Raw genomic sequence first — 14,574 nt, 5'->3', positions numbered from 1 at the left:
AGAATTCTTTAGGTAAAGTTGAATTTGTGTGATGCTAACCTTGCCTCTAGCACTGAGGAGCCCTAATGTCCTCTCTCTTTTTGTGGTGTCCTCATATTGCTCACCTGAGGATAGAACATCTCTGCTGGGCAAGGTAGCTCATAGAGATTTCTTGAGCTTCCTCCCTTGAATTTATAGCTGGCTTTCCTCTCTGCTATCAGAGGTCACAATTCTCAGAGTTGCCTAAATCAACAATCTTTGGTCCCTTTTTAGGCACAGCGTCTCTTAGTAGAGGAGTAGCTATGATCTAAATAGCTTTATGGCCAATAGGACATAAAAATCTCTCCCACCCAACCTCCATTGTCCTCTGGTGGAAGTGCAAGGGAAAAGGCTATGCAGGATCCCAGGGTCTTCTTCCATAGCTTACTTTCTTCTAAACCACCATGGGTTACACTTATTAATCTCCCTTACCTTGATTATCTCCACAGCTAGAAAACTATCTTTTTAAAGGCTACCTTGATGTGACCAATCTTCAGAGTCAAAAGCAAGTTGCCCTCCAATGCCTTAAAGGTTATACTTCATAAAGGTTGGTAGTCATGTTTGTACTTTGTTTAACATGTTAGTACCTGGTGGTCTCTGTAATTTCAACCAGGCTGTGGGGGTATGAACCAGTTGATCAAGGGTGTCCAATTCCCCCTTCCCTCACCGCTAATATAATTATAGATTTGGTTGTGGAAACAGAGAAGATTTTGATGGCAATTCAGGGCCAGGATGTAGATCTTAAGCTGGAACATAACTCAAACACTATCCAGTCTAATCCTTTCATTTTATATATGAAGATACTGAAGCAAGGGAAGATAGGTGACTTATTCAAGGTCACACAGGTAGGATTTTAATCCAGTCACTGCCACTAGCAACTGCAGAAGGGTTACACTTAAGAAGCTGGGCTTAATAATCAGTGCAGATTATGCAAGGATACAGTGGAGAAAATGTAGCACTTCACTGAAGGCTGTAAAAATTGAGCACTTACTGAATACCTAGCAAGATATAATCTGGTGGCTCAAATTATACATCACTATCTTTCATAGACTGACAGATGGCTAATCCTTACATTACCTATATAGATCTCAAAATGTTCCGAAGAACACAATCAACAAATTGTACCAGATCCAAACTACTGGGGTACAATTGTACTGAAGACCAAACTACTACCCACAATTGTCAGGACATAACATTAATTCATAAAAACTTAAGAAGAGGGGCAGCTAGGTGGTGCAGTGGCCCTGGAGTCAGGACGACCTGAGTTCAAATCCAGCCTCAGACACATAACACTTACTAGCTGTGTGACTCTGGGCAAGTCACTTAACCCCAATTGCCTAACCAAAAAAAAAAACAAAAACAACTTAAGAAGAAAGTTTTTAATAGTTATTTCCACCCCAAGTACTCCCCAAGCTATACAGATAAAAAACTTTCAAAATATCAGTGAAGAGGTAATTAAAGGTAAGGGGGAACAGAATATTTGTTGTCATTTGCTCCTGGAGGTGTATCAAGGATGTTTTTAGGGAGCCTACAGGGGATGAGTTTATATCCTAGGATTCTTCTATTCAACTACCAAAAAAGCAAGCATTTTATCCACCTGTCCATAGAACACTGAATATATAATAGCAGGACAGCAAATTCTTCTAGGACTATTCCTATCTGAACTCCCGTCAAAAAAGATGAGAATGAAATGAGAAGAAAAATGAGTGGAAAGACCTAATGAGGAGAAAGCCACAGAGTTCTCACGGAAACCTGGGTCAAATATCTGGAATTTCAGGAACGTGCTTTGCCTAGAAAATATTAGTATCCCAAATTCCCGGTGTCCTACCTGAGAAGCAGTACTCTGCAGCTTCATCAAACCATTTTCCAACCTGTCAATTTTGGCAATGAGCTCCTTCCTTTTCTTAGCCAGTAGGTTCTGGTACAGTTTGATCAACTCCAGAAAGGTCTTAGGGGTTGTGTAGTTATACCGTCTTTCGGTAGTCAGGTAGACTTTGGACATCTCGTTAACAGTTGTATGCACATAGCTCATGAAAAGGCTGATGGAGTCTTTGACTTCTTTCTACAAAAAATAAGACATAGTATTATTTATAATTAACCAGAATGACCATTTCCTAGGTCTGATTCTCCCTTCCATGCTCCCTGTGTACCCCCTCTACCCTTTGATGTGTGTAGGGGAAGGGAATCTGCTCACTTCTGCCATAATCCAAGTTCCCATTTGTATGGTGAAGGTCAGTTCCTTAGGTGAGCACAGCACCACAGTGCATGTCCATCCATTTGGTGGATTCAGGAAAGCTCTGGGCATAAAAGCTGGAAAGGCTGCCTCAAAGCATCATGTGGAAGCAAACTCTTTTGCCCCACTTCAGCACATTTGACCTCTGTGTACCAAGACAAAGCCTAACTGGAATGATTCCACATGCAATGCCTGACCGGATACATGGAAAAGGTTTAATTTTCAGCAAGCCCTTCCACTTGCAGCATTCTTTGGGTTGTGTGACTTTGCAGCTGTTGTCCAATATAGACTAGCTCCTTTTCAGAGGGAGGCAAAATTGGCTTCATTCTCCCTTAAAAATGACTTGCCATGCTTATAAGATTTATAACTGGAAGGGACCTTTGAGATGACATTGTCTGATCCCCAGATGGGGGAAATGATTTGCCCAATGTCACAAAAGTACCAAAGCTCATATTGACAAGTCCCCAAACAATAATTCCAGAGTTCTTTCTACTATATCATGCAGTTGTTCCAAGCAACCTGTCTTGACTTCATCTAAAGCAGTGATTCCTAGGTCTACTTGTACAGCACTCCGGGTTGCTGTAATTTTTTCAAGAACTATTATATAGTTCTCCAGAAATTATCTTAATAAAATTTGTACGCACACACACACACACACACACACACACACAGAGGCACACACTGTGCCACATAACACTTTTAGGAGGAGAGTATCATGAAATTAAGTCAATGATACAGTGTTTCTCAACCTTTATTTGCAGTTGAGATACAAATCTAATCATCCAGCATCATATTGGCAAGCAAATCCAATTTAATTCAATATTTGAATCCAATTGAATTTAATTATTGCACAAAGTCTGTATGTAAGGTACTGTTATATTAGGGATATAAAAACAAAACAAGGATCTTACCTGTGGAGAAGCAAAGTGTTGTATTCAATACCTTAGATTTTTTTTTAATCTATGAAAAAATTTAGTTTAGGACTAATTCTAACTCAATGACAATAGCATATTTGTCCAAAATTAATAACATGTGGCCCTCTTGGGCAACACATTTTGTGTCCAGGATATGTCATGGTTTAATGATGACTTCCAGACAGACAACTAATGCAAATAAGTGAATGTGAGTATCCTCCTCTTCAGTGAAAATTAAAAGTAGAACAAAAATTAGGATGTTGTTGTATGTTTTATCCTCATGGCTATAGTTTTGCTGCTAAAGACAAAGAGACAAATAACTTGTGAAGACAGAGTAGCACATGCAGATTACATTGTCTTTGATCCAGCAGATGCCATTAACTAGCAAGCTTTGCAACTGATGAGATGGTGACAGGCAAAACCAACTAGTTGATTTGCTAACCTCAATTCCCTCTGTTTCCGTTAAGAATCTAGCACTGACAGATACCAAGGCATCTTCAGGCCATTCATGGAACCAGTTGATAGCTGTACAGTTGACCACAGCTGGGAATTTTCGGGCTCGCACCCGAAGTGTGGAGCCCACAGGAGAGAAACACAGGATAACCTAGATGGACAACACAGATAAAATGGATTCGACCGAGTAAACAACAAATCATACATCAGCTTTTAAAAAATCTCTTTAGAAAAAAAGAAGCAGATATGGATTGTAGTGTATAATAATGACAATGGGCACTAGTATTCATTCTGCATTAGAGGCACATCTGTAACATCAAACAAGTTTCACTGATGTTTTTGTGTGTGGTAGAATGAAGTTATAAACCTAAACCACTATTTTGGTGGCAGAAACATTTAACCTTTGACTGAGGAGGGCATGGGCAATAGACAGGAAGCCGTCTACCAATGGATCAAAGGGGATGAGGAAGGATCTTGAGAAAGTAGGAGAATGGCACCAGAGTTCCCACCTGAGTCACAAGAATACTTTTGGAGGATGTGGACTGAGTAGCAATGTGCTTAGACCTTGGCAACTTAGTATCCTAGCCTTAGGATTTCCTTATCCTGCTTTAAGAAGGTTGATCATATTATTCCTATGAGATGACCCATTCATTCAATAAACATATATTAAGCACCTACTATATGCAAGGCACTGTTTCACTCCAGTGATACAGAGGCAAAATGAAAAAAAAAAAGACCTGCTTACATTCTGTTTATTATAGAAGAATTATATTCTATTTATCAGGTACCCATTGTGTATAATATACTATGGTTGTAGTTTCCCTTCCCTTATTCTATTTTAGTTTCCAAACATAGTTTGGAATTCTAGTTTAATTTATGTCATCAACATTAAAGAATTAATAATGTTGAATGTCCAGACCCCTCTGAGTCCTACCTGTCGACAATAAGGCATATATAAAGTGTTGGGGTTTTTTTTCTGGTGCTTGAATATCTTTAACAAGTCATGTCAGTTAAAAGCATAAAATACTTTTGTTATTTAGGTCTGCACATAGATGTAGTATTATTCTATTCTGCTAGTATTATATTATTGTCCACATAGATATAGCACCCCCTCTAGAATACACTCCAACTTGTACTAATGGATCAGGTTTTCTAGAGAAGTCTACACCAGGCTGAAGGTACTCTGTGAATCTGCACTCCTAATCCAGGCCCTCTCCAATGGATTTATCTTTAGTGGTTAGCCAGTTGACATAATTACATCAAAGCAAAATCATTTACTAAAATGGCATAGTACGTTGCAAACCATTCTCAATAAACCTGAAGTACCCTCTTCTACAACCACATAGTATCAGTGGGAAAGAAGAGGTGGGCATAGAATAGAGGCCTGCACATAGGGAATGTAAAACTTACAACTCCAGCATTAAAGGACCCAGATTTTTTTTTCTCTTCTTACAGTGTCCTTAAACTGTCTCTCCTGAGAAAAGTGTCTCTGCTGGGCAGGTTGTTCCTTCTCTACTTTGGCTGTGTTCTGTAGCTGTCTGCTCCAGCACCTTACTGCCTACACACATGTCCATGTTTCCCCTGTCCTTAAAAAAAACTCACTTAATTTCTCTATCCTCACTAGCTATTGCCTCATCTCTCTCCTCTCTTTTGTGGCTAAATTTAAGAAGGCCAGCTACAATAGGTACCTCCACTTCCTTTCCTTTCACTCTCTTCTTAACTCTCTACAGTCTGGTTTCTAACCTTATCATTCATCCAAAACTACTCTTTCCCAAGTTACTGTTGTTGTTGTTGTTGTTCAGTCATTAAGTTGTGTTAGACTCTTCATGATCCCATGGACCATAGCACAAGCAGGTCCTTCTATATTTCACTATCTCTTGAAGTCTGTCAAAGTTCATGTTCGTTGTTTCCATGACACTATCTATCCGTCTCATCCTCTGCTGTCCCCTTTTTCTATTGCCTTCAATCTTTCCCAACTTCAGGGGCTTTCTCAATGAGTCCTGTCTTCTCCTTATGTGGCCAAAGTATTTAAACTGCAACTTCAGCATTTGACCTTCCAGTGAATAGCCTGAATTAATTTGAGTTTTGATTGATTTGATCTTCTTGGCCATGGGACTCTCAAAAGTTTTCTCCAAAGTTACTAATGCTCTCTTAATTGCCAACTCTAGTGGAATTTTCTCAGTCTTCATCCTTCTTGAGCTCTCTGTAGCTTTTGACACTGTCAATCACCCTCTTTTCCTGGATGCTCTTTTTTGTTTTGTGTTTTTTTTTGTTCTTTGTTTTTTTTTTTTTTTGTGATACTCCTTCCTGTCCTCCAACCAATCTGACCACTTATTATTCTCCTATGTTGGATCTTCACTCAGGTCACACTCAGTAGACAAGGGGTCAGAGTCTTGTCCTCGGCCTTCTTCTCATATCCATCTATACTATTTCACTTGGTGATCTTATCAGCTTCCATGGATTCAATTATCATTATATGTGATGATTTTCAGATCTACTTGTCTAACCCTAATCTCTCTGCTGACTTGCATCTCCAGCTGTCTATTGGATATCTCAAACTGGATGTCCTTTAAACATCAGTATGTCCAAAGCTAGATTCATCTTTCCTCTCAAAACCTCTTTTTTTTCTTAATTTCCTTCTTACTAATGAGGGTACAACCCTCCATCCTGTCCCCCAGGATAGGTCTTACCCTTGACTTCTTGCTCTTTCTTTTTTTTTCTCTCACTCTTTCTTTTTTTTATTAATAAATTTATTTTTTTTCAACCTTTACTTCCACAAGATTTTGAGTTCCAGATTTTCATCCCATCTCGCTCCTCCCCCACCCCAAGATGGCATGCATTCTGAATACCCCTTCCCCTAGTCTGCCTTCCCTTCTATTTCTCCCCCTCTTCTCTTATCCCCTTCCCCTTCTATTTTCCTGTAGGGCAGGATTGATTTCTGTACCCCATTTCCTGTATTTCTTATTTCCCAGTTGCATGTGAAAACATTTTTTTTAAACACGTGTCTTTAAAACTTTGGGTTCCAAATTTTCTCCCTTTCTCCCTCCCCACCCACCCTCATTGAAAAGGCAAGCAACTCAATATAGGCTATATATGTGCAGTTATGCAAAACACTTCCATAATAGACATGCTGTGAAAAACTAACTCTATTTCCCTTAATCTTATCCCGCCCCCCCCATTTATTCTATTCTTTCTTTTGACCCTGTCCCTCCTCAGAAGTATTTGCTTCTGATTACCTCCTTTCCCAATCTGCCCTCCTCTCTCATCATCCCCCTACTCTCTTGTCCCCTTCTTCCCCTATTTTCCATACCCAATTGAGTGTGTATTTTATTCCCTCCTTAAATCAAATCCTATGAGAATAAGATTCACTCATTCCCTTTCACTGTCCCCTGTTTCCCCTCCACTGTAAGAGCCTTTTCTTTTTTTTTTGTGAGATAATTTACCCCATTCTACCTCTCCCTTTTTCTTTCTCCTAGTATAATCCTTTCTCACCCCTCAATTTTATTCTCTAGATATGACCCCTTCATCTTCAGTTCACCCTGTGCCCTCTATCTATCTATCTATCTATCTATCTATCTATCTATCTATCTATCTATATATCTATATCTATAGATATATATACATATATATAATTTTTTCCTTCCAACTACCCTAATACTGACAAAGGTCTCATGAGTTACAAATATCATCTTTCCATGCAGGAATGTAAACAGCTCAACCTTAATAAGTCTCTTATGATTTCTCTTTCCTGTTTACCTCTTCATATTCCACTTGAATCTTGTATTCAAAAGTCAAATTTTCTATTCAGCTCTGGTCTTTTCATCAAGAATGCTTGAAAGTCCTCTATTTCATTGAATAACCATTTTTCCCCTGAAGGATTATACTCAGTTTTGCTGGGTAAGTGATTCTTGGTTGTAATCATATCTCCTTTGCCCTCTGGAATATTATATTCCATGCCCTGCGGTCCCTTAATGTAGAAGCTGCTGAATCTTGTGTTATCCTGATTGTGTTTCCACAATACTTGAATTGTTTCTTTTTGGCTGCTTGCAATATTTTCTCCTTGACTTGGGAACTCTGGAATTTGGCTACAGTATTCCTAGGAGTTTTCCTTTGGGGATCTCTTTCAGGAGGAGATTGGTGGATTCTTTCAATTTCTATTTTGCCCTCTGGTTCTAAAATATCAGGGCAGTTTTCCTTGATAATTTCTTGAAAGATGATGTCGAGGCTCTTTTTTTGATCATGGCTTTAAGATAGTCCAATAATTTTTAAATTCTCTCTCCTGGATCTATTTTCCAGGTCAGTTGTTTTCCCAATGAGATATTTCACGTTGTTTTCTAATTTTTCATTCTTTTGGATTTGTTTTACAGTGTCTTGATTTCTCATAAAGTCACTAGCTTCCAATTGCTCTATTCTAATTTTTAAGGAAGTATTTTCTTCAATAATCTTTTGGACTTCCTTTTCCATTTGGTCAGTTTTGCTTTTTAGGGCATTCTTCTCCTCATTGGCTTTTTGGACCTCTTTTGCCATTTGGGTTAGGCTATTTTTTAAGGTGTTATTTTCTTCAGTATTTTTTTGGGTCTCCTTTAGCAAGCTGTTAACTTGTTTTTCATGATTTTCTTGCATCACTCTCATTTCTCTTCCCAGCTTTTCTTCTACTTCTCTTACTTGCTTCTCAAAATCCCTTTTGAGCTCTTCCAAGGCCTGGGAATGATTCATATTTTTCTTGGAGGCTTTGGATGTAGGAGCTTTGACTTTGTTGTCTTCTTCTGGTTGTATGTTTTGATTTTCTTTGTCAACAAAGCAAGATAATATAGTCTGACTCTTTTTGCGAGGTTTGCTCATGATCCCAGCCAATTACTTGAGTTTTAAACTCTTTGTTAAGGTAAGTGTCTGCTTCCAATGTGGAGAATGTACTGTCCCAAGCTTTGGGGGTTTGTACAGCTGTTTTCAGAGATACTTCTAGGTACCTGAAAATTTTCAGTTCTTCTCAGGTGGTATGATAAGGGGTGAGGTGTTTCCTCTCCACCGCCACTACAAGCTCCACCAAGCCAGTGCTCCTCCTCGCCCCACAAGAACTGTGACCCAGATCCAAGCACTGATAAAGCAAGAGATTCATGTCTCAGCACTGGCAAAGAGATCCCTGCAATACCTCTGATCAGCCACTCAATTCCCCCTCAGTCTGTGGGCCAGAAGCTCAGCAGGCAGCCACTGTCCCGGGTAGCACTTGGGACTTGCAGCTGAGACCTAGCTTCTCTCTCTCACTGCAGTCACAGACTTTTCCCACTGACCTTCCAAGTTGTCTTTGGCATTTGTGGGTTGAGAGGTCTGGAAACCACCACAGCTGCTTGCAATTCAGTCCTCTGAAGCCTGCTCCAGATTCCCTGTGGCCTGCGTACTCACACCGCATGGCGCTCCTCTCCCCGCCCGGTATGATATACCTTTCCGATCAACCATCCAGATTGTCTTGGGCTGGAAATTTGTTTCACTCTGTCTTTTTGTGGGTTCTGCTGCTTTAGAATTTGTTTAGAGCCATTTTTTATAGGTATTTGGAGGGGTTTGAGGGAGAACTCAAGCAAGTCACTGCTTTCCCTCTGCCATCTTGGATCCCCCTCTCACTCTTTCTTGACACTCCCCACCGCACCCCTGAATATCCAACCTATGGCCAATGCCTATTTTACCTTTGGAATATTTCAGGAATATACCCCCTTCTCTTATCCAACACTGCTACTGCTCTTGTGTAAACCCTCATCACTTCATGCTCAGACCAGGTTTCTCTGCCACAAGTCTCTCCCCACTTCAGTCCATCTTCTCCTCAACTGTCTCACTTTTTTCTTCCTAAAGTGCCGGTCTGACCATGTGACCCTAAGTAGAGACTCAGTAAACTCTAGTGAATTCCTATCACCTCTAGGATCAAATAAAATTCTCTGTTCGGTGTTCAAATCCTTTCATGACTTGTCCCCCTTTTCAGTCTTCTTTTTTAAAATTCTCCTTTCCAGTCTGCTTACATGTAGCTTACCCCCACATAGTCTGCAATCTGGGGCAGCTAGGTGGCACAGTGGATAGAGTGCTGGTCCTGGAGTCAGGAAGACTCATTTTTGTGACTTCAAATCTGGCCTCAGACACTTACTAGCTGAGTGACCCTGGGCAAGTCACCTCATCCTGTTTGCCTCAATTTCCTCATCTATAAAATGAGCTGGAGAGGAAATGGCAAACCACTGCAGTATCTTTACCAAGAAAACCCTAAATAGGGTCATGAGGAGTCAGACACAAATGAAACAATTGAGCAACAAAACAATAATAATTCTGAAATCCAGTTGAGACATCTATGTGGAAATCAGCTCCTTTCCCCAACTATAGACAATTTAAATTCATTAAAAGCAAGACAGAAACCTACCCACTGAACAAATGCATAAAAAAAATAGAAAACAACATGCCACCAATTCCAACTCTCAATGGACATGCAGAATTCAAGGGATTTCTACCTTGAGTTGTCGGCGTACTTTATCAATGAAAAATCTCCAACAATTTTCCCGTGTATCTGGAATGCCAAGACCTTTTACTTGTGGTCTCATAGAAGTGATGATGTTCTCCATTTCATCATCCTGAAAGAGGCCTGGGATCTCTCCTGATGCCAGCAAGTCATTGATCAATACCAGGAATTGCTCTTCAGCCACTTGGGAGTCAGTCATTAGGAATACCGTGGGCACGTTCTTCACTGCAGATTTTATGTACTGAGCAGCTAGATCCAACTAGAATAAATGACAGAGACAACAGACAATTTGACGATGACTTTCCCATTGAGAAATTTCTATTCTAAAGTTTCATTGTAGCTGAATTTTTCTTCTCTAGGGAGTCTTTAAAGTGAGAGTAGGCATACATATCTTTATTCTGGCAAAACATAAGGAGATGATAATTTTTCCATACAAAGAGAAATAGCAGCAAGTGTTAGGTTGACTTGGGAATAAGATGTACTCTAAGCTAGCTCTGTGCAAAGCTAAATAAGATGCTGGGAGAATTAGCAGTTAGCTAATATGTAGAATTTAGCCTGGATGGCTGCCTTGAACCAATTCCAATAAAGAGGGAGGGAGGCACTGTAGGTAGGTAAAGAGAGTAATGAAATGGAAGGAAAGACAGCAGAATTAATTAACACCTTAGTCACTATGTCTTTGGGTCTCACACCTTGTTAATCTATAAAATGGGGATATTAGCTGCCTGTTATTATCTCTATGGATATATGCCACCAGCACCTTAAATTCACCATGTTCTAAACTGAATTTATGACTACAACTACTAACTGACATTTACATATTGCTTTAAAATTTGCAAAGTGTTTTACAAATTTTACCTCATTTGAACCTAACAGTAATTCTTGTGAATAAATGAATAAATGAAAATATATTTATTAAGTGTTTACTATGTGCAAAGCACTGGGCATACAAACAGACAAACTGAAATAGTTCCTGCTCTCAAGGAGATCACACTCTAGTTGGGGAGACAATACATACAGGAATGTGTTGGAGAGACCCAGGAGTACTTAGGGGGCATCAGCAGGTCAGAGGGCAGGGCCTAGGGCTTACAGACAGGAGTGGCAAAAAGATGATAAGCCTGATAGTCCTTTATTTTACCAGAATGACTGTAGATGGTGACTCCTTACTCATCCAAATTGTATGAACAGTCATATCTACTCTTTAGGAGAGCAAGGCCAGCCACTATTGGGAATAGAGAAGTGGGCCTGTGGGACCGCGTAGAGAGGGAATTCTGAGTTCCTTCACATAGGAGTAGGAATTGGGGGGCAGTCAGTGTCATCAGGGGATGAACAAAGAAAGAGGAAACTATTAAGAAAGGGGGCAGAAAGGCCCCACTAGTGGGTTTTCCTGCTCAGCTCCTCCATGGGGTCTGCACGGCCTGGATCAGGGGAGAGGGGAAGGGAACAGGGTCAGGCACCTCTGCTGGCAGCTCTTCACTTCAGCCCCCAACTGCCCCAATGTGAGGAAGGTACTATGGGTATTATTATCTCCATTTGTAGATCCCGAAACTGAAGGCTCAGAGAAGTTATAAGATCACAGAATAACACCTCTAGAGGTGAAAGGAAATGACTTGTTCAGGACAGCTTCTAAATGTCAGAGGTGGGATTTAAACCTGGGTCTTCCTGACTCCAAGTCTCACACTCTACCAACTTCTTCCTGAAAGATATCCCTCCCCCAACTTCTCTATTTCTATTAAGCTACCACCATCTTCTGAGTCATCTCGAAATCTGGGTCATTTCTTATTCCTTTCTCTCACCACCACACATCCCATCAATTGCCAAGTTCAGTTGTTTCTATCCTTGTAATATCTCTTGCATCTCTTGACCCCTCCTCTCTACTCCCACTATTTTCTTCTCATCTACAACACTCTCCTAACACATTTTCCTGTTTTCCTTATTTGATCCCTTCTCCAGTCCATCTTTACAAATTCAACTCAACTAATATGTATTAAGTCTTTTCTATGTGTAAGCACAGTGTTAAGGGCTGTGGATACAAAGTAAAAAAAATGATACAGTTCTTGCCTTGAAGGATCTTACATTCTATTTGGGGGCACACAAGTGATTCCAAGAGAGGGAAAGCTAATATATTGCTAGCAATCTTCCTAACACACTATGATCATAGCACTCAGTGACCACTGCCACTTCCAAGGCCTATTAAAGTATACACTCCTGACTATGATAGTTAAGGTCCTTCATAATCTGACTCCAATCTACCTGTTCAGCTGTATCTTCTACTATTCTCTCCTTCAGGTAGTCTATGTGCTAGCCAAACAGAAGACTCTCCTATCCTGATTCTGTGTGTGGCGGGAATGGTTGTTTCTGGAGAAGAGCAACTAGATTGTTAGTTCCTACACATTTCTGAAGATGGGTTTGTGTCTGTACCATTTTGTGCTGTAAGCTCCAATTCTCTTCTTTCCTACCCCCACAATTCCCTTTTCCTTGGCAGCCCCACCCAGGGTTTTATATGCTAAATTGACAGTTGGGCGAGTGGCAGGTGAACTAAGTAAGAGATTTTCTGCTGCTTGAAGTATGAAAATGCTTAGCAGATGTGGGAAACAGTTCAGCCTTTGTCACCTGTCTGCCATGTTGATTCTGAAGGACGGGTAGGGTAGTGTCTTATTTTTCATAGTATGTCCTTTTACAACATGATCTTTTAATTCTTAAATAGCAAAGTGAATGCCATCTTACAGTACAAGTGTGGCCACTGCATGTTAAACTTTGAACTGGTTGACTAAGGCTAGTTTAGGTATGGCCCACAATACTGCTCCACCTTGTCTGTGCCTTTGTTTAGGTGGGAACCTCTTTACTTTTAGTGTGTGTGTGTGTGTGTGTGTGTGTGTGTGTGTGTGTGTAATTTTTTAAAAAGACAATTGCTGTCTAGGACTCCAATCTTATAGTTGGGTATTCAATAAACATTAATTGGGGATGGTGGTGATCTCTTTAAGTTACAACAGAGGTATACTTAATGCATATAGAGTTATAAATACATGGTTGTTCATCAGTAAAAATATACAAATAATCATCTATCCAAAGGAAATAGAGACAAATGTTGACAGCATCTACACAATCAAAGAAAAGCAGAGGGTCCAGCATTATTTTGGAGAATATGATACAGGAAACATAACCATTTCTGATGACAAGAGTACTGCGAGATTTTCTTTGATATAGTTTATATTTACTTATCAGACTATATGTTGCATACCCTCTTCCTTCTCCCTTCTCTAAAAGAATGTAATTTCCTTGAGGGCAGCGATTGTCTTTGTTTTTTGTTTTTTTGTTTTTTTGTTTTTTGTCTTTGTATCTCTGATGCCTAACACAGTGGCTTGCATATGGTAAGCATTTAATAAAGGCTTGCTGAGATTGAATTGAATTAATTTATGTGAGCTTGACTGTCCTAAATTAACTGGCTATTGCAATATTCTATTTAGATTTGTCCGTGTAGGTATACACCCTAGTTATAATGTTTCCAATTTCCTATCTTTCAGAAAACCCTAGGTGAAGTTTGTACATTAGTGCCTTTCAGATTTGCTATTCTTCTGTTTCTCTGTACTTTTTTCAGCAGCAGCAAGGCATAGGGCAAAGAATGTAGGGCATGGAATCATAAGTCCTAGGTTGGAGTTCCAATTTGAACACTCAACATCTATCTGACCTTGTGCAATTTATTTAATCTCCTATCCTCAGTTTTTATCAGTTGTAAAATGAGAATAATATCTGTCTTCTATAGGATTGTTAAGGGGAAAGTTCTTTGTTAGCATTAAAGCTCTCTGTATATATGAGTTGTTACTATCAATTATTTTTCTTATCTTGCTTTGTCAAAATTAGATTTTCCTTAAAATCCAGCCACAAGAAGTAGTTTGACAAAAAGTTGTTTCTTACCTTCAGATCTGGGATTGCATATCCTTTCTTCAGGGTGATCTGAAATACATCCAGGGCACTAATATATGCAGCCAAGCGAGAAAGACTTTGCTTTCCACTGCCTCCTACTCCCACCAGCAAGGCATTCCCTCGGGGAGACTCTAAGATGCGATTAATTTTACAAACATGAGCCACTGCATCTTCAAATAGCACCTAAAGAGACCAGAAATATGCCTTAATATTTTATAATAACATAATTATTCATCTCCATAAACCAAACTGTCAAAATAAAAACCAAGAACGATATTTGCAAATTGTGAAGCAAAAAATTGGTATTTTCAAATAATAGTTTATGTTTCCCACTGACTCCCACTCACCAAATTCATAATTGCGTTGACTTCATTATAGCTTTCTAAAGCTTCCACTAGTAGCTTATTCAGACTTGCCACATTAGTTACAGGGCAATATTTAGGGTCTCCAATCCCTTGGGCAAAGTGGCAGTAGATATTTGGTTTGGCAAATAGAACGTTGTCACCAAATTCCTATACATGGATAAGAGAATGTTAGAGGATATG

General features: G+C 39.6%; 2 protein-coding genes across 6 annotated transcripts in view; one reads left to right on the top strand and one right to left on the bottom strand.

Annotated features, from left to right (window-relative positions):
* DNAH17 (dynein axonemal heavy chain 17) overlaps positions 1-14,574 on the bottom strand; it is a 220,544-nt gene that overhangs the window by 67,941 nt on the left and 138,029 nt on the right. Inside the window, exons 52-56 of the mRNA XM_027850181.1 lie at positions 14,377-14,541; positions 14,021-14,212; positions 10,101-10,367; positions 3,608-3,769; positions 1,847-2,080 (exon numbers count right to left, since the gene is read on the bottom strand). Coding sequence (XP_027705982.1) covers positions 1,847-2,080; positions 3,608-3,769; positions 10,101-10,367; positions 14,021-14,212; positions 14,377-14,541 — 1,020 coding nt within the window. The remainder of the gene's footprint in view (positions 1-1,846; positions 2,081-3,607; positions 3,770-10,100; positions 10,368-14,020; positions 14,213-14,376; positions 14,542-14,574) is intronic.
* The window catches only part of PGS1 (phosphatidylglycerophosphate synthase 1), a 135,982-nt gene that overhangs the window by 113,273 nt on the left and 8,135 nt on the right, over positions 1-14,574 (top strand). Inside the window, exon 11 of one of the 5 annotated variants that reach the window (XR_003568108.1) lies at positions 468-565. The exons of the other annotated variants lie outside the window; for them this stretch is intronic. The gene's annotated coding sequence lies outside the window, so the exon portion shown is untranslated. The remainder of the gene's footprint in view (positions 1-467; positions 566-14,574) is intronic. 5 annotated transcript variants of the gene reach the window in all.

This window comes from Vombatus ursinus, unplaced genomic scaffold, assembly GCF_900497805.2.
Source record: "Vombatus ursinus unplaced genomic scaffold, bare-nosed wombat genome assembly UNPS02008996.1, whole genome shotgun sequence".
In the NCBI taxonomy this organism is placed as follows: Eukaryota; Metazoa; Chordata; class Mammalia; order Diprotodontia; family Vombatidae; genus Vombatus; species Vombatus ursinus.
This window is presented reverse-complemented; position numbering and strand designations above follow the sequence as displayed.